The 23305-nt window shown below is 36.2% G+C and overlaps 1 protein-coding gene across 16 annotated transcripts in view; it reads right to left on the bottom strand.

Annotated features, from left to right (window-relative positions):
• Positions 1 to 23305, bottom strand: part of UTRN (utrophin) — a 556162-nt gene that overhangs the window by 49113 nt on the left and 483744 nt on the right. For all 16 annotated transcript variants that reach the window (XM_086318195.1, XM_086318199.1, XM_086318196.1 and 13 more), the window contains 5 exons: positions 18963 to 19164; positions 12442 to 12527; positions 6182 to 6339; positions 3430 to 3596; positions 2414 to 2525 (listed from right to left, as the gene is read on the bottom strand). In XM_086318195.1, the coding sequence (XP_086174321.1) occupies positions 2414 to 2525; positions 3430 to 3596; positions 6182 to 6339; positions 12442 to 12527; positions 18963 to 19164 (725 nt within the window). The remainder of the gene's footprint in view (positions 1 to 2413; positions 2526 to 3429; positions 3597 to 6181; positions 6340 to 12441; positions 12528 to 18962; positions 19165 to 23305) is intronic.

Raw genomic sequence — 23305 nt, 5'->3', positions numbered from 1 at the left:
GGCAGATTCTTTACCATCTGAGCCACAAAGGAAACCCAAGAATACTAGGTTGGGTAGCCTATCCCTTCTTCAGAAGATCTTCCCAACCCAGGAATTGAACTGGGGTCTCCTGCATTGCAGGTGGATTCTTTACCAGCTGAGCCACCAGGTAAGTCCTTCAATATATATTTCACCTCAATCCAGATACCTTGTAGTGACCAGCAGGGTCTGCACAGCCTGATAACTGCATTTCTCTGTAATCTCATCTCTTACCTTTCTCATTCTCTCTTTTGTGAAGGGAGAAATTCACTCTTTGTGAAACTCACAGAGTTTCTTTCTGTTCCTAGCCTTTCTGTTCTCACCTCCTTCCTAAACCCAGGGCCAGCTCTGCGGTGGTGTGACCTGTGCAGCTACAAAAGGGTTCACACTCAGAGTCTCCCTGAGCTTGGCTTGATGATCTACTGTTACCATCTTGAAAGTCTTAGCGAATTTTTAGCAAGGGGCCCCACATGTTTACTTTGCTCTGGGCACTTCAAATAGCCAGGGCTACATACCACACTCCCCTTGGGCAATAATACAGTCCATTTTCTTCTATGCTCCAGTCATGCCAACCTCTTTCCAAAATACCCTTCGATACCAGTTTTTTACACATCCGATTCTTTCTCATCCTTCAAGCTCAAATAAAACGTTAATTTCTCCAAAAGACCGTCTGTGATTTCTTTACCTAAAGTGCCTCTTCTAATCTTCTACCTCATTATCCATTTATTTCTTTCGAGGCACTTACTGCAATCTGCAATGATCTCATTTATTTGTTTCCTTGTTCTCTGTCACATATCTCCTCCTCCTGAACAGAAAGGAGTAGGAGAGTCAGTGATCTTGTCTATCTTGGGAGTACACTGATGAATTATCAGAGCCTAAATTAGCATCTGACACATGGCAAGTCCTCAATATTTATTTGTTGAGCTTATGAGCATGCTAATCATAGTAATAAATGGTGCTTCACAGATTTTCTTGGCATTTTTTTCCTAAAGTTATTATGCACTGCATTCCATCTATTATAATTCAGCAACATTCTAGAGACTTTTCTCCACATATATGGTACCTATTTATTTGACATAAGATACCTAAGAATGTGAGTGAGATTTATGTGTGTGTATTTTATAAGTATTGCTGCCTTTCTGTCAATTTATGACCCAAAAAGTAACTCAATTCCCTAAGCCAAAGAAAATGTACAGCTCTACGAATAAATTTTGGTTCACTATTTGGAAAGAAGCTGAGAAATAGTTATTGACAGAAAAAGAAGATTACGTCCGAAAAAAATATTTTAGATCAAAGGAACAACAGGAATCAGTATCTAATACTAGCAAAGCACTAACAAAGTGTTATAACGACGTAAAGTGGTGAACGGATTAGCTGCTCAGTTGTGTCTGACTCTTGGTGACTCCATGGACCCACCAGGCTCCTCTATCATGGGATTCCCCAGGCAAGAATACTGGAGTGGGTTGCCATGCCTTTCTCCAGGAGATCTTCCCAACCTAGGAATTGAACGTGGGTCTCCCACGCTGCAGGCAGATTCTTTACCGTCTGAGCCACCAGGGAAGCCCAATGTAAAGTTGTATAAACCTCTTCTGGAAAATAACTTGACATGAAGTATTTTGGCCACTGACTCAGATCATCTACTTCTAAGTGCTTTATTCTACATAAATGTAATTTATGTAATATGTGGAAAGTTATTTTCACAATGATGTTTATGAATGTAGCTTATAATATCAGAAAATTGAAAACAAACTAAATGTTGAAACCTAATGGAATGGTAAAATAAATTATAATAATTCACTCCCATATTCTGTAACTAGGAAAAATTATACTGCATGACAATATGTGGGAATGCTTATTATATAAGATGTTCAGTGAAAAAGGCAGTATCAAAATTACAGAAATATGAAAATAAATAAAATCTTAAAATCAGAGATATAGAAGAATATTGCAAGCTATTTTATTCAGCAGCTAGATTTATGACTTTTTTCCTTTCTCCAGTTTTCTACATTTTGTTAATGTAAATACAATGTTTAATCATGTAAATTATTTTAAATATGTCTAACAAAACAACTTCTCATCACAGTATTGTTTTCAATGTAGGTCAGTGTGAGCTCTTAAAAGAGTTTGCTACTAAGAATGTTAAGTTCAAAATCAAAACATAGATGTAAATAAAATTTAATAAGTTAATTTTTCTGAAAAAAAAAGTATAATTATTCTGTGCTAAAAATTTCAACACAGATGTATTTGCCTAAAAGAAAACAACAAAAAAATATGGTTAAGCAATTTCGAAAAGGACTTTTTTTCAGACTATATTAAAACTGAATAATATTAGACACTAATTAATGAAAAAGCAGTATGTTAAAAAAAAATAAGCAAACAATGGTTCAGTACTCACAGGTATACAATATTCCACCATTGGGTAATGCAATTTGTGACCTTTTGCTGTTCGACCCGAAAAAAAGCAACTCTGGCAAACATCATAGTTAAAATGCTTCAGGCTTCTATACCTAGAGAGAAGAAAAGAAAAGTCTTTGTAAACTTATTATATAGTCTAAAACATGTGTGGTAAGGAATTTCACTCATCTGAATCACAATGAAAATAAAAGTTATATTGGCCAGAAATGTAGAATTTGCTGTTGTAGTATTTTAGCTCCAAATTAGGACAGAAAGAATCTTAAATTTCACAAACGAAATTAAGGAAACCGTCTCCTAAGTGAGGGGAGAAGGCAAATTTTTGTAGTTGAAATCTCTAAATCGTGTTTTCATCTGTTTCAACATAATGAGATGACAAATACCCATGTCAAAAGATTTTCTATAATGTTTGAATGTGAATGCAAAATGACAAAGAAAAGAGTTATGTTTATTAGCTTGACACATCAAAATTTAAAATACCACCTTTACCATCAATAAAAACTGAATCTCAAAATTTCCTGACAAAGACTCCTTGTGTGAAAGTTGGCTTAATCTCCATCATGTCAAACTTGGCAGAAGTAACATGAAGTAATCTGATTACTTCTCAGTTAGTATTTAAATGCTACTTCTTGTTTATCAGGTTTGATCTCAGAGGTCTTAGAACATCACCAAATTCCATCAGGGTCATATATACATAAAGAGTCAGGCAAAATATTATGCATGAACACTTCTCTGACCTATGGAAACAGGAATTCAGAAAGATCTCTGGTTCTGGAGCCAAACAGTATAAATAAGAACTATAAAAAAAATAAGCTTCGTGTCCCGGCTATTCGAGGGAATGGTATTTTCAGGTAGATGGTATGTATCAAGCACACCATTTCTTTGGGAGGCAAACCCCCACAAGTGGGAACAAGTGGGAAGGAATAATGGACAAACACTGAAGCTACAGAAACGGAAGAGAAACAGCCTCCTGACACCACTGGGAGTGGGTCACCCTACCTGAATCCAACAATGGGACATTCTTTACAGATGTTGCATTTGGCCTGATGTTTTGCAGTCTCAGCTGCTGCCACGCGATGTAGAACCGGCAGCCAAACCATGGACTGTGGCTCCAGACGCATCCAATCTATAAACTCCTTCACACTTATCTCTGGCTTGTTGTTATTCTGGGCAAGAAACAAGTATGTTAAAAGTGAAGAAAATGTCTCTAATTTAAATTGCAGCAACTGTTATTGCTTCAGACTCTTCTGAAAATCTGTATAGAAGTAAAAGGAGAATTATAGAACCCTTTCCAGGTCACTTAAATCACAAAATATTTAAGGTTCATCAAGGAAAAAAATTTTAGAATTGGAAAAGAGAAAAAGAAGAAATGTCATATATGAAGAAGAAAAGAAACCTCAAAATCTTAATAGACTCAGATTAAAAAAAAAAAAAAAACCCAAAACGCATACAATTCTAGGTGCTCTTCACACAGATACTTTAAAACTATAAAACTCATTCATCTAAGACTGCAAACACTGAGAAAGTAGACTCACTGATAAGTTCCCAAACTTGAAAGCCATTGTAAATGCTAAATAAAAGCCATTATTTCTACAGTTTGCCAGTTTTTCTTATAATTCTTTGATTGTTTTTATGTGATAGAAACAAAACATTACAGATAAAGTTGAAGACCTAATTTTTACTTGCCACTCTCCCCACAGCATTCACTTTCCTTTTTCTGTAGAAGAAACCGCTATCAGACATTTGTATATATTTTTTCGGTCATTTTTATAAATTTTACTTCATATAAATGAATCCATGACCCAAAAAACTGTTATTCCTCTGTTCTTTTTCAGTCCTGGTATAACATCACACCAGGAGCACATTCAGTTCAGTCACTCAGTCGTGTCCGACTCTTTGCGACCCCATGAATCGCAGCACGCCAGGCCTCCCTGTCCATCACCAACTCTCGGAGTTCACTCAGACTCACGTCCATGAAGTCAGTTTCAGCCATCTCATCCTCTGTCGTCCCCTTCTCCTCCTGCCCCCAATCCCTCCCAGCATCAGAGTCTTTTCCAATGAGTCAACTCTTCGCATGAGGTGGCCAAAGTACTGGAGTTTCAGCTTCAGCATTATTCCTTCTAAAGAACACTCAGGGCTGATCTCCTTCAGAATGGACTGGTTGGATCTCCTTGCAGTCCAAGGGACTCTCAAGAGTCTTCTCCAACACCACAGTTCGAAGGCATCAATTCTTCCGTGAATATATTTTGCAGGATTTCCAAATGTATTGTGATAAACTGTATGAAATGTCTTGGTGTCTTTTTGAATCCTAAGTAATTTTCACATGTGCAAAGTTTAATTTGTACCAACATCCATCTCCTGCTGTTGTCAAGGTCATTCTATGAACCAGCACATATGAGAATCATATTTAGAATTTTCATTTGGTATTTTTTGTTATCTCTAAAACAACAAACGGAGCCATTATAAAATGTAATAACCCATAATATCAATTCTTCTTAAAGAGATGGTGTAGGCATTTTTTCCTCAGCAATGATAAATCACTGGATGTGCCATGGAAAAATATCTACAAGCTTGTGCTTTATGCATATGCATAACATCAGTAGTAACATTCCTAAAATGCTTTTCTATACAGTGGGCATCAAAAAGAAACAAACATGCTTCTCCTGTTTAATAACAGTAACTTAGATCAGTATAAAATTTTGTACATCATTCTCCTTTTGTACATATGTCTCAAAGGAAACAATGCAATTTCGACAACATCTTAATATTTTTAAAAAATCCTGCCTATAAGGAGCTCAGGGCAATTTTATTCATTTATTTAATAAACAACTATTAAGTAGCTATGATGTTCAAGACACTGTAGATAGTGATACAACAGTAAAAAGATAGAAACAGCCCTTGTTCATGGAGGTTTGTTGTTGTTCATTTGCTAAGTGTGTCTGACACTTTGAGATCCCATGGACTATAGCCTGCCAGGCTTTTCTGTTCATGGGTTTTTCTAGGTTAGAATCCTAAAATGAGTTGGATTTTCTTTCTCCAGGGGATCTTCGCTGACCCAGGGATCAAACTTGTGCCTCCAGCACTGGCAAGTAGATTCTCTATCACTGAACCACCAGGGAAGCCCTCATGGATCTTGGGTTTATACAGAAGAATAACCCACTAAATCACTAAACAGATAATTATATAATTCAGTATGTAATTATCAATTTTAATGAGCATGTGAAGAAGGCAGAAGAGATTCAGGTGAATATAGCAGGCACACACAGCTTCATCTGGGGGAATCAGAGGTTTTTCAGAGGATGTGAGATTTAAGGGAAGATCTGAATAAGGATTAGCAATGAGAAGAGAGTTTGTGGGTAGGCGGTAAAGAACATTCTGAACAGAGGGCACATGTCCAAAGAGATTAGCACCAGAATGAAGGAACTAAAGCAGCATGACTGGCCAACAGACAGCAAGGGGATCAGTGGTGCAAGACAAAGTTGGGGCAAAGGCAGGGCCTAATCATAGCAACCTAGTGGTGCACGGTCAAGATTCGAGATTTGATCCATGGAGGGACAGTGAGTCTCCTTGAATGGGCTGCTGTTTCTTGAATCAAATGTGCTTTAAGAACTAAAATATACACTTCCTAGGATGGTATCCAATGTCTTCCACCACCTGGTTCCAGCCCAAGACCCCTGTTTCATTTCTTAGAACATCCTCAGTACCATTCCCCACACACTCTATACACCAACGACCCTTCAAAAACGTTTACCTGTTGGAAGCAGCTGCGAACGCTGGGCTCAATATTACTGCCCCCAAAGGCTGCTACCTCCCCCAGCTGCCGAGGGATCTGGATTGCATCGTGCAGTAACAGGCCCAGCTGTCTCTGGTCACACATCTCCGTGGGCCCTGCCACTTCCTTAAAGAGATCTACAAGGAAGAGAGGAAAGGGTTAACTTCCCATACTGATCTTTTAAGTAAAATATACCTTTGGTTGTGTGGGATGAACGATGCAGACTGAGAAAAACTCATGGGGACATGGATTACATTACTTGTCTCCTGAACTCTGACAACTTTGATATTCTGTATGTTTGTAATCAGGAACTGGTTAAGCACATGTTTCCTAAAACAATCTACTGTAGTATATAAGTATATATGAACAGACCAATAAATATAAATTTCCTTTTTAAATGGCCAGTGTATGCACGTGGAGTCATTCAATGGTCTCAAATAGGTTTCCCTTCTTATTGAAAAAGAGAGAGCTAAAACCAAGTTTTCTTTATGACTTGTCAAAGGAATTAATGTAGCTAAAGTAGCAAATCTTTAAGTTTTAAAAGATTTGTTCATCAACTTTTTGTGTTTACTTCTAAATTCAGTATTTATTAAACATAGGTATTTTAATTTCTTTTAAAGTTTCTAGACTCACATCTGCTTTGCAAAAGAAACATTGAACAGTGCAAGGAATTGTCTTTTTTTTTAGGGTTTTTTTTTTTTTTTTTTTTAGGCCCAATCAGACTCTCATTCCTTATTAGTGATAAAAATTATTTTTGTTTTACTTCACTTTATGTAACAAACTACCTTAATTCCAATGTAAAGGACTTAAGAAAAATACATACTTTCATAGTTCTTAGGCTTTTCTATCATTTAAAAATGTTTAAAAAATATTTTTAATTCAGTAAAATAAAAGCTTTTCTCCCTCCCAGTATTGGCTTATCTTCTTTTCATCACTTGTAATATTTTGAAGAATAAAATTGTTACCATATTTCCAGCAACAAAGTTAGCATACTTAAATAAGTTATTTTGGAGTAGGGAGAAATTTCACATAAAAACAATCCACTTAATTATAGAAACTAATGCTTTTTGGAAAGAAATTTTCAAGTTCTAAAAATTCAAAATTGTACAGATTCTAAATGGTTTTCTTATGAGGTTTTCCAAGAATAGAAGAAAGGAGAGTAAATATTTTTTGGATCCTAAAAACCATTTTCAAATTACACCTGATAAATTAGTATCAGATCAAAATGTATCATTCCTCTGCCCTCCCCTCCTTTTTAAAGAGAATAAGGCTAGATTTAACACTGTCAACAGTAAATTTTCAAGCAAATAAACCAAGCTCAGTGATATTGACACTGAGTAATTATAATGAAATATGACTTTAATTAAAAGCATACATAGGGAAAGCAAATTCAATTAAAATAAATTTAATTTTTATCATTTGTTCACTTAGATTTGGTTAGAGTTTACTTGTTTCTTCTCATTTGTTAAAAATAAGACCATTCTAGCCAAAATTATTTATCCAGAGTTCTTATTTTTAATTAATTTATTTTTAATTGAAAGATAATTGCTTTACAGAATTGTGTTGGTTTCTGCCAAACATCAACATGAAACTCTCACTGTTTGCAGATGACATGATACAATACATAGAAAACCCTAAATATACTATTAGAAAATTACTAGAGCTAATCAGTGAATTTAGCAAAGCTGTAGGATACAAAATCAATACAGAGGAATCACTCGCACTTCTATATGCTAAAACAATGAAAAATCAGAAAGAGAAGTTAAGGAATCAATCCCATTCATAATTGCAACAAAAAAATATTTAGAAATAAACCTACCTAAGGAGACAAAAGAACTGTATACAGAAGACTATAAGACACTGATGAAAGAAATCAAAGACAACATAAACAGATGGACAGATATTTCATGCTCCTGAGTGGGGAGAATTAATACTGTGAAAATGGCTATACTAGCAAATGCAGCCTACAGATTCAATATGATCCCTATCAAATTACCAATGGCATTTCTCACAGAACTAGAACAAAAAATTTCACAACTCATATGGAAACACAGAAGACCCCAAATAGCCAATCTTGAGAAAGGAGAATGGAGCTGGAGGAACCAATCTTCCTGATTTCAGACTATGCTACAAAGCTACAGTCATTAAGACAGTATGGTACTGGAACAAAAACAGAAATATATAGACCAATGGAACAAGATAGAAAGCCCAGAGATAAACTCACGTACCCATGGGCACCTTATTTTTGACAAAGTAGGCAAGAATCAGCCTCTTTAATAAGTGGTGCTGGAGAAACATAGCTGCACAGCTACATGTAAAAGAATGAAATGAGAACACTTCCTAATACCATACACAAAGATAAACTCAAAATGGATTAAAGCCCTAAATGTAAGATCATAAATTATAAAACTCTTAGAGCAAAACATAGGTACAACACTCGATGACATAAATCAAAGCAAGATCCTCTATGATCCACCTCCTAAAGTAATGGAAAAAAAAAAAACAAAAATAAACAAGCGGGACCTAATAGAACTTAAAAGCTTGTGCCCAGCAAAGGAAACCATAAACAAGGTAAAAAGACAACCCTCAGAATGGGAGAAAACAATAGCAAATGAAACAACTGACAAAGAATTACTTTCTAAAATATACAAGCAGCTCATACAAGTCAATATCAGAAAAACAAACAGCCCAATCAAAAAGTGGGGAAAAGACCTAAACAGACATTTCTCCAAAGAATACATACAATGGTTAAAACACACATGAAAAGATACTCAACACTGCTCATTATTAGAGAAATGCAAATCAAAACTACAATGAGATATCATCACACACCGATCAGAATGGCCATCATCAAAAAGTCCACAAATAATAGGGTGGAGAGGGTGTGGAGAAAAGGGAATGCTCTTGCACCGTAGGTGGGAAAGTAAACTGATACAGCCACTATGGAAGACAGTACAAAGACTCCTTAAAAAACTAGGAATAAAACTACCATATGACCCAGAATTCTTATTATGATTCTCAGAGTAAACCTGTTCCTGGGATGAGGCCTCTGAAATCAATACAGAGTTGATGCATACATGTAATAATAATAATCTCTAGAGAGAAGTGCCCATATTCAACAAGATCCATCCTGCCCACCTTTCCCCTTTTGAGGAAGACAGCTACACTACTATGCCACTAGTAAGGTAAAACCACACGCAAAACAGAAATGATTTCCTAACATTCCGACATATTTCTGAATTCTTAGAGAAGTTCACATTTGGATGTTACAGTCAGATACAACAAGGAGTGTCAGGATGTGGGGATGGATCACAGGAAAGTCTCAATCTAAACATAAGTAAGCAAAAAAGAGATGCAAAAGGCCATTTGAAAGCATCTTTGTAAATGTGCTCTGATGAGGCCAGGAAACCACTGAGCTCTAAGCAGGAAGGCCAAGGTGCTGTTAGAACCTAATCAAGTGACATTCCCAAGAAGTCACAAGAGAAAGAGGGTGTCACCGGGGTAGACACACTGACATGAACCGTTGCAAAATCAATGTTCAGATGGATACCAATTCACCCAGAAGAGCAGCTCTGCCCCTGAGTTTGGAGAACAAATTGTCCTGAATATTAATTCCAACAAAGAAAATAATAATGAGAAAGTGTTCTGATACCACTGGGGAAATCACAACTGGAATGAGAGTTGCTAAGGACCTCAAAGTAAAAAACAAACAAAAAAACCCAGAATATTCTGAGTCTCAATACTCTCAAGAAAGATTTAAAGATTTCAACCTGAAGATTCCTTATTTAATTTCTAAATGGCATGTGTATGCATGCCGTGTGGCTTCAGTTGTGTCCAACTCTTTGTGACCCCGTGGACTGTAGCCCACCAGGCTCCTCTGTCCATGGGATTCTCCAGGCAAGAATACTGGAGTGGGTTGCCATGCCCCTGTCCAGGGGATTTCCTGACCCAGGGATTGAACCCACGTCTCTTCTCTCTCCTGCATTGACAGGTGGGTTCTTTACTACTGGTGCCACCTGGGAAGCCCCCTAAATGGCATACTTCATGGATTAAATTAAATATCAGAGGTTTTCGTTGCAGGGCTTCCTCTTCCCCTACCACAATCTGAAACTTTAATGTTGAATTATCCAGAGTATTAAGTTTACTGATATTTGTGGAAAGTGTGTCCACTGTAGTTCGAGTGTATGAGTACATGTATGCTGAAATACCTCCTCATTTGAAAGATTATACATTTCAGAAGTATATGTGAAGGTATGTGTGTAGATAAGAGATTTTTTATATTGCATAGAATTTGGTTTCTGCTCTAAACCTACGGGGATTCCCTGGTGGCTCAGACAGTAAAGCGTCTGCCTGCAATGTGGGAGACTTGGGTTCGATTCCTGGGTAGGGAAGATCCCCTGGAGAAGGAAATGGCAATCCACTCCAGCACTCTTGCCTGGAAAATCCCATGGACGGAGGAGCCTGATAGGCTACAGTCCATGGGGTCGCAAAGAGTTGGACATGACTGAGCGACTTCACTTTGCTTCACTTCTAAACCTACAGACACCATGTTGTAACTCTTTTGGCCTTAGCTGACTCTCATAATCAGCTTGAAAAACAAAGGGAGGAGGAAGAATTGTTGATCTAGAAAAATAGATCACCATTACATTTTAATAGTATTCATGATAAACTCTGCAGTTGTATTCACACTGTTTTCAGAGTAGGTTGAGCCCCATGACATAACTAACTTTTCAACAAACCCTAAATTCTTTCAGGAACACATGAAAACAGCAAATCACAGTTCTAATCTGATACACTGATGATTTCATTAACATTTTTCTTTCTCACTCATTATAGTAACAACATTTTTAGCTTTGAAAATGATATCTTTTGACAATTATGATGCTGAAGACAATTTAAATTCTAGATAAAGTGCCACCATGCAAAAGTCTGGGTAGAGATTTTTTCTGCATGGTTTACTGAGTTCTGACTCCATCAAGGCACCTCACCTCCTGATACTACAATCAGCTTTTCATTTCATACATATCCACATCTCTTTTCATTGGCATTCTTGTCAAACTGTGTAAGAACAAGCCATCATGATCTAGCCCTGGAATTCAAAATCAAACTACCTCACAGCTGTCCCAGAAAATAAATGTATTTTAAAATGTATTCATATTCAGAGAAGATGCAAAACTAAAATTTATAGAAGTTGAGGTCAAATATTCTCTTTCTGTGGTATCTCCCATTCATGAAATATCCCCCTTTCCCTCTCTCTCGAAAGTATGGCTAGATGTATCTGTACAGAATCACAGGAGGCTATGCAAGACATAATCAAGTAACTCATATTTTATTGATATAATTAAATAAAAAATTTACAGTAATTAAGAGTTTGGAGACTTAGCAGTATTTACTACCATTTATTCAACAACTGCTATTTTAGGTAATTACTTTCAAAGCAAGAATTATTAATTTCACTCTTCAGTTGAAGATTTGCTAAGTTTCAGCTTCCTGAAATGTGAAATGGGAGTATTCTTACTACCTCTTAGCTGTTGGTATTCAGTGGAATCACCCAGCCACCAAGTGGTAGAGCTGAGATTTGAAGGCAGGTCTTCTGGCTCCTAAGCCTGTTCATTTCCAAATGCCAAGATGCTGACCTTTATTAACTGATAGTAAAAAAGTCACCACTGACTTATTTGCTGAATAAAAACAAATATAACAAAAAACTTTTTTAAATGTACTACTTTTAATTTTTTCACACTATAAAATACAATTATTTGTCTCACTGTAACTATAACAGTTGTAGTCCATCCCAATTTTCTTAAGCATTGGAAATATATGGAAATAGAAAAGGCTGTAGCTTTATAGTCAGAAAAATCTACAATCTAATTCTAGCTCCACAATTACTGTCTCTGAAGCCTTAACTAGATTTTTAACCCATCCCCAGCATTATTTTTTTTTCAGCTGGAAGATGGACATCACAATGCCTATATTACGGGATAATCATTCTAAGAATTAAATGAGATATAATCTGTAGTCTGTTCTTACACCATCAAGACACCTCACATCTTGATCCTATAAATCAGTTTTCTATTTCATAGAAATCCACATCACTTTGCACCAATACCCTTTGTCTAGCCGAGTACATGCATAGTCAAGGTTTTTTAAAAAATGGGAACCATTATTACTAGCAAAAGTAATATCCAATAAATTGTTATTATTACTAAAAACAGTACTGCTGGAGGAAAAGTCTTACATACATCTGTATTTTTCTTCTAACAGGCCTTTGGAGAGAGCAATCAATCCAATCTTCAGACTCTGCACTCTTATTTTTCCAGTCCGGCCCCTGAAATTGTAAGAATCTCAATGTGTTATATGCCTTTAAAACTGTATAGGGTATGTTAATTATTTCTGGATGTCTATTTTCTTGAGGGTAAACCATAAAAAAGCTGCATCTTAATGCAACTTTCTATTCAACTTTATTTATTAATGTTAAGCCCATACTGTAAGTTCATGACAAATTGTAACAGTATATCTGACTTAGTCTGGAAGAATATACAGCCTAAAATCACTTTACACAACATATGAACTAGAAAGAACAAAATAAAGCAAAATGAAAGTGCTAATTATAAAGCTAAAAAGATTTCATTTTTATAAACATTGAATTAAAATTTGTTAATAATTATATATGCAATATACAAAATAGCTACTGATATATATAATATGCATGTGGCAATATAGTAAGAAAGGGATAATGATGTATCTAAAAACAGATGTAAATTAGCTCTATATTGAGGGTTTATAACTTGTTGAATACTTAAAACACTTGGTCTTCATTGTTTTTTTTTTAGCTCTGTCAATGTGGTTTCTATAAATTACTACTGCAGTTATAATAGTCAATGATCTTAAACACACAGGTGTGCAATCTTTATTTGGGGAAATATCAAATTACAATTAAATACAAAATTTATTTAATTAACCCTTCATATTATGCCAAAGAGAGACCATTTCAATTTCACATATACTTTGACTAGAAAAATAACTTTATGTTTAAAAGCATGGATTTTATTTATTTTTTTGTTAAAGAATTTTAACAAAAGTTAAAATATTTTGTTAAATTTGTATTTATTCTTTTGTTAAAGAATAAATGAGTTGCTTTATCAGATGTCATGCTGTACTGGATCTTGGGGCTGTGGAAAGGAAAATGCAGAAGCTACAAACACTAATAACACATGATCCTTGCTGTGAAATAACACACAGTCTCAAAAAAATAAAGATATAAAGACTGTTATCTTTACTATTTCATATAAACAGGATTAGTTTTCAATTTCAGTTTCTATTGTGAATTTTCTTATGTTTTCCATATACAATTACAACACATTCAAAACCTATAACTAAATGTTTACATAATTATATGAGTACATAAAATGTAGTAATTCATAACATTTAAAAACATATAAATATTTGTCTCATTTAATTTTAGGTAGTCTTATTGTCAAACTGGACTTAACTCTGGCTTATTGATATTTTTATTATTAATGCTAATTGATATCTTTCATTCTCAAATTATAAATAGTCAAGTAAGTTTCTGTATTCACACTATGACATATAAAGTATAAAATAAGTTTATAAAAAGGAAAACATGCTTAGGGATTAGTAAAATGCATTTTCAAATAGTCCCTTGTGGAAATTCCTTGACTGTCCAGTGGTTAGGACTGTGTACTTTCACAGACGAGGACCCAGATTCAATCCCTGGCTGGGGAGTCTGCAAACTGTAGGGCACAGCAAAAAACTTAAAAAAAAAAGTCCCCTGACAGCCTAGAGTTTATAATCTATATTAAATCATACCCAACAAACATACTTAACCCTTACTATGTATGTGTACAACATTCAGAATTGACGTATGAAATAACTAATACTTAAACTTTAAAATAAATATACCCATTTAAGCAGAAATCTACTCTATATACATTCCAGTTTCTCACAATTATAGAAACACAGGTTTCAAATTAGCCTTAAACTGAGCCATGCTATGAAATGTGTTTCTACTTCATATTTTTAAGGTCTTTCCTAATTATCACATGAAAAGAAGACTGTGTCTGTTTTTTACCCTCCAAAACTCAGGAAATTATATTCTCTGGACAACAGACTTGCAGAAAATAACAAAAGGCTGTGCAAATGGACTAGCACATGAATGTGGCTAAGAACAAAGTAAGCCCTTAAGTGGAAAAAAAAAGATCAAACTCATACATATTGGAGGCTGACCTCCGGTCTATGGTGACAGTACAACAAAGGATCATCATCAGGAAGACTATTGAAAATGTCAATCATCCATTCATTGCACCACCAATGACTATGGAGGCTTACTGAGATCCCAGCATCGTTCTGTATACCATAAGTTTAAGACACGATTCCTACCCATGACTAGCTGGACAGGTGAGACAAGAAAACAGCTAGAGAATCACAAGGAAATACAAGACCGATCTTACACATGGAAATAATCAAATACAAATTGGTGTTTAGCCTAAGTAGTTACTAGCCTCACGATATTTGATAGAGAAGATAAGTCTAAAATCAGACATTGAAGACATGATGCAGCTGGACTACCCTGACTAGGAGAAAGTGAATTATCATAGGAGAAGCCCAGACAAGGGGACAGGGGAAGGGGATATGAGCACTAAAGTCAAGACTCATCAGGCACAGTAAGAACTTGCATCAAGGGTACATGACTGATAATGTTGCCGAGGTTATATGGACCCAGATGAGAGAGGGCTTTAATATTAAATATGTTGCAGAATTTGAAAGAGAATAGGGAGACAATAAAATTTTTCAGTGAGTAACATAACCCTATATTTCAGTATTTAGTTCCCTGATAGTTTTCATAAATTCTCCTGAAATTAATTCAACCAGAAAGATATGCATTATACCTTATAAATAAAATTATATCCACCTTGGATAGTGGGGAAAATGACTTAACAGCGCATCATGAGATTAATATTTTCTGCAGGGACAAAAATATTTAAACCAAATAATCCAGTCTACTGCTTTAAATCTTGATTTAAATGAACTCAATTTCCATTAAATTTAAAAGGAAGATTGTGGAATTAAGACTTTTTAGCCCAGGAAGATCAAGACTGAGTGAGGCTGTGAACACATAAATGGAATCAATCTTATCTTTATAGTTTATAAGGTACTTTCTAAATATACTATATCATTTGCCCTTCACAATCACTTATGTATGAGAAGCAGAACAGATAATTTTATCTCAGTTTTTCACCTGGAAAAATTAAGATGCCAAAAATTAAGTGGTTGCCAAGTTGTAAAGCAACCAGTACCAAAAATTTGAATTCTTATCCTCCACAACAAAAGAAAATAGATTTTTTTTCAGACAATTCAGAATATTAGAAGGTGGCACATGTTAAAAGCCGAAAGAAACAGCAAACAATATAATTTATAAAGTCCCATTTTTCTTAGATATAGCAGTATAGTAGGAAAAATCAAGTGATCGTCAAAAAACCTGAATATTAGTTACATATCTACCACTAATATACAGTAGATAGCTGTGGATAAATTGTCTTATCTCATTGGGTCAGTTTCTCAATCAGTAAAAAGAGGACAGAATGGAAGATCCTTGAAGTCTTTCTGCTTCCAGAATTCTAGGACCTCCTGTGTGTGCATCATTTGTTATTTCAAGAGCTGGTTGAATATATTTCAAGAGCTGAAAATACCAGGTCTTGTTGCAACATGCTACACAAAGCAATGCAGTTATATATATACAGTTAATAGATGAATGTCAGATTAACTGAATGAAGAGAAGAGTTTGGTCATGATACCATTTCCAAGTTCAGAGACTTTTTAGGGGTCCATGATGTCCTGGTGCATTGAATGCTGTAGATCACAGTTCTATCAGTTTCTCAAAGGAAACTAATGACTTGAAAACAGCTAATAACTCTTGTGTGAAGTGAAGTGAAAGTCACTTACTTATGTCTGACTTTTTGTGACCCCGTGAACTATAAAGTCCATGGAATTCTCCAGGCCAGAATACTGCAGTGGGTAGCCTTTCCCTTCCTCAGGGAATCTTCTCAATCCAGGGATTGAATCCAGGTCTTCAGCATTGCAGGAGGATTTTTTTACCAGCTGAGCCACAAAGGAAGCCCAACATCTCTTATTTAGATAAATGAATAAGTCATAGTTGCTACAGAAATTTGGGTAATTAACTCTGGCCCTCTGAGACTACCATCAGAGGAGTAACTGTTTCCTTAGGTGAATTAGTGGCGTTTCTCTTCAAAATGGAAAACTCAACTGAATGGCCACTGCTCTAACCCAGCATGGTTGTTGCAGTTTCTTTGGCATGCTGTTGTTGTTCAGTTGCTAAGTCATGTCCCTTTCTTTAATGTCTCCTGGAGTTTGCTCAAACTCATGCCCATTGAGTCAGTGATGCCATCCAACCATCTCATCCTCTGTCACCCTCTTCTCTTCCTGCCTTCAATCTTTCCCAGCATCAGGGTCTTTCCCCATGAGTCAGCTCTTCACATCAGGTGGCCAAAGTATTAGAGCTTCAGTCTCAATTATCAGTCCTTCCAGGGAATATTCAGGGTTGATTTTATTTAGGATTGATTGATTTGATCTCCTTGCTGTCCAAGGGATTCTCAAGAGTCCAGGACTCTCTTTGGCATGGAAAGGGGATAAATCCTAAAAGCTCTTTTCTTTTAAAAAGGAGAATTTCAAAATACTGTCTTTCTAAATAAGAAACACTTATCTCTGTGTTGCATTTCTCATGTGTTCACATTTGATGGTAGAAAGTGATAATATGCCAAAATTTAACTCCCTGGAATATGAATCACAACATTTCACACACTGCTTCCTTCCCAACTAAGTGGCACTGTTCCCTGTGGGCAGTCCAGTGAAGACAGCATATGTATGTGTTATGGGCTGAGCTACGTTCCCCTAAAATTGATATGTTTCAGTCCTAACTCCCAGTACCTCAAGATGCAACTAAATATGGAGAGTCTTAAAATTGGCAATTAAGTTAAAATAAAGCATATAGGGTGGGCTCTAATCCACCATGATTAGAGTTCTTAAAGAACATTAGGACACAGACATACCCAGAAGCAAAACCATGTGGGACACAAGGAGAAGACAGCCATCTAAAAGCCAAGGAAAGAGGCATCAGAAGAAATCAGCCCTGCTGACATCGTGAGTTTGGACTTTCAGTCTCCAGGACTGTGAGAAATAAATTTCTGTTGCTTAAGCTACCTAGGCTGTGCTGTGATACTTACGGAAGCCCAAGCTGACTAATATAGTGTGTTAGAGTCACAGATAATGCCGAAAGAGGAGGGCAATTTAATATCTTCTCCAGTTCTTCCTTACAATATAGATCAAAATGCACACTTCTTCCAAACTCCATAGAGCTAATGAAGTTCTTAACTATAACTTTCTGGGACATAAAATTAAGTGATAAGCTTTGTAGATAAAACACCTAATTGATCTGTTATTTTAGTGAATTTACTACAGAAAATGTCTCTTACAGGTTTAAAAAAATTGAAGACCAACTTAACAGTGAATTAATGCTAACAGTCATGATTTATCCTAGAAGTATAAAAATTGGAGTAAAAATGAAATGTATTAAAATGTATTAGACAAGGAGATAGCAAAGCCCATGTTCATCATGGTAATGGAGATTCATGCTATCTGTTCTTCAGTGAGTTTCTTAAGAGTTCTCAACCACACAATGGCAATTTGATTATTAAAAAAGGCTTTGTTATGATATTCGTAAGTAATGAATGATAAAAGATTTTTCTAACCAGAAGAATAAATGAAATTTTAATTAAATCATCCTGAAAGCTATTGTAACTATCATTTACTTCTTATACAGAATCAATCAGATGCTTGCATTTATGAACTATCATCTATTTTCTTTCACTCTAAATCAAATAAAAAACTGACAAGCACAAATTTTCATATAGCTAATTAATGGAAAATAACTTTCAGAGTCTGAGAGAAAAACAAAAGTTCTAATTTTCTTATTTCATCTTTGCATACTTTAACCCCCTACCAGAAGAATGAATAATTCCTAATGTTTCAGAAATGTCAGCCCACAGCAGGGCTTTCTAGAATTGATTATTTCACAAATGCATTGTCACATTCAAGAAAGTCAAATTAATGGCAAATGAGTCATGCTGGAAGTAGGGAGTGCTCTCTCTGTAACATTGAGTATCTAATTAAATTACAGATATTAGAGTGGCCTAAAGCATAAGTTATTTAAAACACAATATATACACATAACCACAATGGCAATAAATAAAGCCAATACCAAAAGAGAAATTAAATCCTTTTAACTGCCATCCAAATTGCTCTTAAGTAGTCATACAAAAAAAATGCAGAGTGGATTATTATGAACCAATAAATTTGTAAACTCAAAACAATAAATATTAAATTTTTTCTTTTGAAAAAATACTATAAAAAATTGAGGAAGGAAATCAGACTTTTTTCATTAGGTTTCCTCCAGCATAGAGACTAAAAACACTACAAATTTGACCATCTTTATAAACTGAAGCAAGATCTTAAAATCGTAGATGGACATTCTTTTTTGTTCCATTGTTGGTTAAGAACTCAATTTTTGGAAAGTCATTCCTTCTCAACAATTAACATAAATATTTCCACTGGGAAAAGTACTTTGAAAGTACTTTCTTAAAAATCCAGTTACAAAAATTCAGATATTTTACATCATCAAAAAATATCATCCAATGATTACATTTTAACGAAAAGAACGCAAACTTACGTATCATATACATTGAGTAGCCAGTTGAGACACACATCCACACAGAGAGGAACGTTGACCAGATTCTTATGCATTTGTTCAAGGCCATCATAAGTTGTTGTCAGACAGTTGATGACATCTGGAACACTAAGAAGCTGATCATTTTGGTTCAGTTTGTGCTGTTCGAAAACTTCATTTGTTGTATTCAACTCTAAGAGATCCACTAGTCAGGTGAGAAAAAGGAATATGTACAGTCACTACATTACATAACAACATTGAAACAAAGTCACTTCCAGTCTTGAGTTTTAGCTTGATTCTTCAATTTAAGAATCTATCCTTTTAACTAATTTCAATTTTTAAAAAATAAATAGCATTTCCATTCTTACATCTCTAAACTCTTCTTTTATCCACATCTCTTACATTCACACTTTTGAATCTGTACTCTTGACATGTCTCAATATGACCTCATTTTTCACTCTATAGAATATTAGTTTTTCCTATTTTATTTTTCTGGTTTTCCTCTCTTCAGCCTCTTTGTACTTTTGAGTGTAGGAAAGCATAAATCTCTAAGTCTATTCCTTGTGGGGGGTGTGTGTGTGTGTGTGTGTGAGTGTGTGTGTATGTGTGTGTGTGCCCTCAGTCGCATCTGACTCTTTGTGACCCCATGGACTGTTGCCCACCAGGCCTCTCTGCCAATGGCATTTTCTAGGCAAGAATACTGGAATGGATTGCCATTTCCTAACTGTAAGAGTACAGAGATCTTCCCGACCCAGAGATCTAACCCGAGTCTCTTGCATCTCCTGCATTGGCAGGCAGATTCTTCACCACAGTACCACCTGGGAAGCTCTATTCCTTATGGTAGAACATCTAGAATATGACACTGCTCTTTTTCAAACTCCTGAGAACAGCCCACTCACCACTCTCCTATTCATTCTTTATATCACTGTGAAACTGATCATTCTTAAATAGTTTCTCCACATGCACATGATTAAATACAAAGTTCACTGAAGATATTTAGTTCCTAAAACAGGTTCTGTAGAAAAATAATAGCTCTCCACTGCCTACTGAGTCAAGCCTTATTTATGTTCTAAGTCGCTTCAGTTTGTCCAATTCTTTGCAATCCTATGGACAGTAGCCTGCAAGACTCTTCTGTCCATGGGATTCTCCAGGCAAGAATACTGGAGTGGGTTGCTGTGCCCTCCTCCTGGAGATCTTCCCAACCCAGGTATCAAACCCATGTCTCTTATGTCTCCTGGCAAATGGGTTCTTTATCACTAGCACCACCTGGGAAGCTCAAGCTTAATTTATAAGGCCCTCAAAATCTGGCCCCAACCTGGTTTGCTTTCCATGACACTTTGGCAAATGTGTAACTTGTAACTAGGTAGGGGGAAAAGAGGCTCACGGGCCAGGACACCCAGCCATGACTCTTCATGTATTTGCTTCCACTGCTTACTCTTCATGGACGGAACCTCTACATGGGCATGGCTGGTGCTAGAGCATGCAGGGTGGGCACAGAGGAGAAAGTAGAAGAGCCCTGCTCTCAAAGATCACCAGTCTGAGAAGGAGGATAAGCATTCTGATAACTTTAAAAATGCCCTAAGAGAAGACATCAATTTCTATGAGCGCTATTACTGCTAGGGGAGTAGAAGCAGCCTAGAAAAAGCTCCCTGGGAAGATGGGATTTGAAATGGACCTTCAACAATAGATAAAAGAGATTCATGTAAAGCAAGGAAAGAATTCCAGGAAGAGAAAATTGCTTGAGAAAAGACAAGAATTCAAAGAAGTCTAGGCAGCTCCAAAAAATGATGATGGCAGTATGGATGGTGTGTGGTCACACGCTGGGGGGCATATGGTTACTGCGAGGCAGACACACAGAGGGCAGGCCATGTCGGCCCAGGGGAGGCCCTCCAAGGCCAGGAAGAACAGTTTGGACAAATAGAAGAACTTTACATAATCTTTTCTTTTAATTCACTTTGAGCCAATCATTAGCTAACTGAAAACAGGAAAACATGTTAGATTATCAAACTACCACGTATCTATACATTTATTGAGTATGGAGATGCTGTCTAAATCTAAACCTGTAGGTTTGGAAAGTTACAGAACCCATGTGAACTTAAGGTGTGCTCAGGGAAACTACTGCATTATAAAATTCTTCCCCTATCACCATACTTAACTTTTTAACGTTAAAAAAATAAGCTTCAGAAAACTTTTTTTAAATATGTAAATAACAATTTTCTTTGTGCATGATACAAAATTGTTCCCTTAAAAATATAACCTATGCTGACAGTTTAATATAATAAACAAATAGCTTCCTTTGTATTTTTGTTTTTAACCATTGAATAACCACTAATTTTGAATTTTTAAAGACATTTATGAAACACCATAGAATGATTTATTTTTTTTCCTAAGCTATCTACAGTGGAAAAGAACTGCTGTAAAATTGTACAGATTAAAATGATTTCTAAATCAAAAGAGAAGTCATTTCTTTCAACAGAGAGAAAGAGAGAATATAAAACACACACATCTAGATAAAAGATGAATCCATTTCCTTCAGACAGTAAAATGTCAGCTAATCACAAAAGTAACCTGTTTAAGTGTCACGCATTCTAGATGGTGTCAGAAAAAAACATAAAGAACCATCTAGAATTTTCATCGTCATTTTTACCCCATTTCTTGGCACTGTACACTATTTTCAATTATAACCTTGAAGAGGACAGGAGTAAAATTCAAATTTGTTCTTCAGAGTGCTTGACAAAGAGAAGTGCCTAATAAATGACAGAGCCATAGAACTATAATTCCACACAGACACAGAGAAACATATTCAGATACTGCCAAAATGTTCTAAGTTTTCTGAATTCCAGCACTAATTTTGCCAGCAACATAGCATTGCTATTACATTCCCACATGGCATGAAGTGACAAAAGACCAAATTCCAAAAAGACCATTTCCTGGATCAGGTTGTCCTTGAATTTCTTCTAGAAAAGCCTCCTTTGTGATACACTTTGTAGCTGTGACAGTGATTTGCCACATCCCACAGACGACCATGTCTTCAATTTTCAGTGATTTATTCTGACACTTTACCTTAGTGCCTAAGCCAGGAATACATTTCCCTGAAGTGTGTCACATTTAGGTACCTTTAACGACAGACTACATTTAAATCACAGAAAATGATGATTTTTTCTTTTCAAAGAGAGACAAATGACAGCTCAGTCATGCAGCAAATGAAATAAACAGAAGAATCATTTTCTACCAACTTTAAGGCTTTTCTTTAAACCCACAATGAAGCAAAGGGGGTTGAATGGAATTGGATCACCTTTCTTCGGTTCTGCAAAAACACATACTGCTTCGCATCTGACCTTGGGCTTCTATGGCTCTCCTCCTCTTGACATGTTTAACCATCCCTTCATAGCACCCTTCCTGGCTCCTCTTCCCCAGACATCTCAGAAGTGTCAGTGGTGCTCCAGGTCTCATGTCTGCCCTTTCCCTCTATAAGTCTGATGCTCTCGTTCACTTTCATTACTGCAGTTATTACTTCTCTCTGGAAGACTCTAGATGCTCTTTCTCATCTCCTGCTTGAATATCCAATCCACATTCCTGCTGCTTTGTTCCCAGTCGGAGCTATACTATCTTCTTCCAGGAATCTCCACCTTAATACGTGCAAATAAAGGTCTTGCCTTTTCATGACACAGAAATCCAGAGATGGTTCGATAGATCACTGACTTAATAGACATGAATTTGAGCAAACTCTGGGAGACAGTGGAGGACAGAGGAGTCTGCCATGCTACAGTCCATGGAGTTGCAAAGAGTTAGACATGACACGAATTAGTGACTGAACAACAAGGCTGTTACTACCGTCCATAGATCATCAGTCTGTAACTCCCAAGATACCCTAACACTTTCTTTTCACTCTCTGCAATCTATCAAGTACCAAATCTCCCAGTCCTTAGTTCTCCCTCCTCCTCACAAATGTGTGTTCTCATCTCCCCTCCAACGCTCAGCTTTCATCATCTTTCACCTGAGCTCTTACTTTTCCTCTGTTCCCTTGGTATTTTGATCTTAGATATCGCCTAACACAGAGGATGAGAGGGCTGGATGGCATCATCGATTCGATGGACATGAGTTTGAGTGAACTCCGGGAGTTGGTGATGGACAGGGAGGCCTGGCGTGCTGCGATTCATGGGGTCACAAAGAGTCAGACACAACTGAGCAACTGAACTGAACTGAACTGAACACATACATCCATGAGTGGCTCTATCTCCTAACTTACGCAAAACAGAAAGCATTCTATAGTACCTCAATCTATAAAGAAAATATCCAAACATCAAATATAACACTGTGAGAGCTTGAAGAACAAACAAGTGTCA

Source organism: Bos grunniens, chromosome 9 (genome assembly GCF_055505025.1).
Source record: "Bos grunniens cultivar Pamir isolate PY7600 chromosome 9, Bosgru_T2T1.0, whole genome shotgun sequence".
NCBI classification, from domain to species: Eukaryota; Metazoa; Chordata; class Mammalia; order Artiodactyla; family Bovidae; genus Bos; species Bos grunniens.
This window is presented reverse-complemented; position numbering and strand designations above follow the sequence as displayed.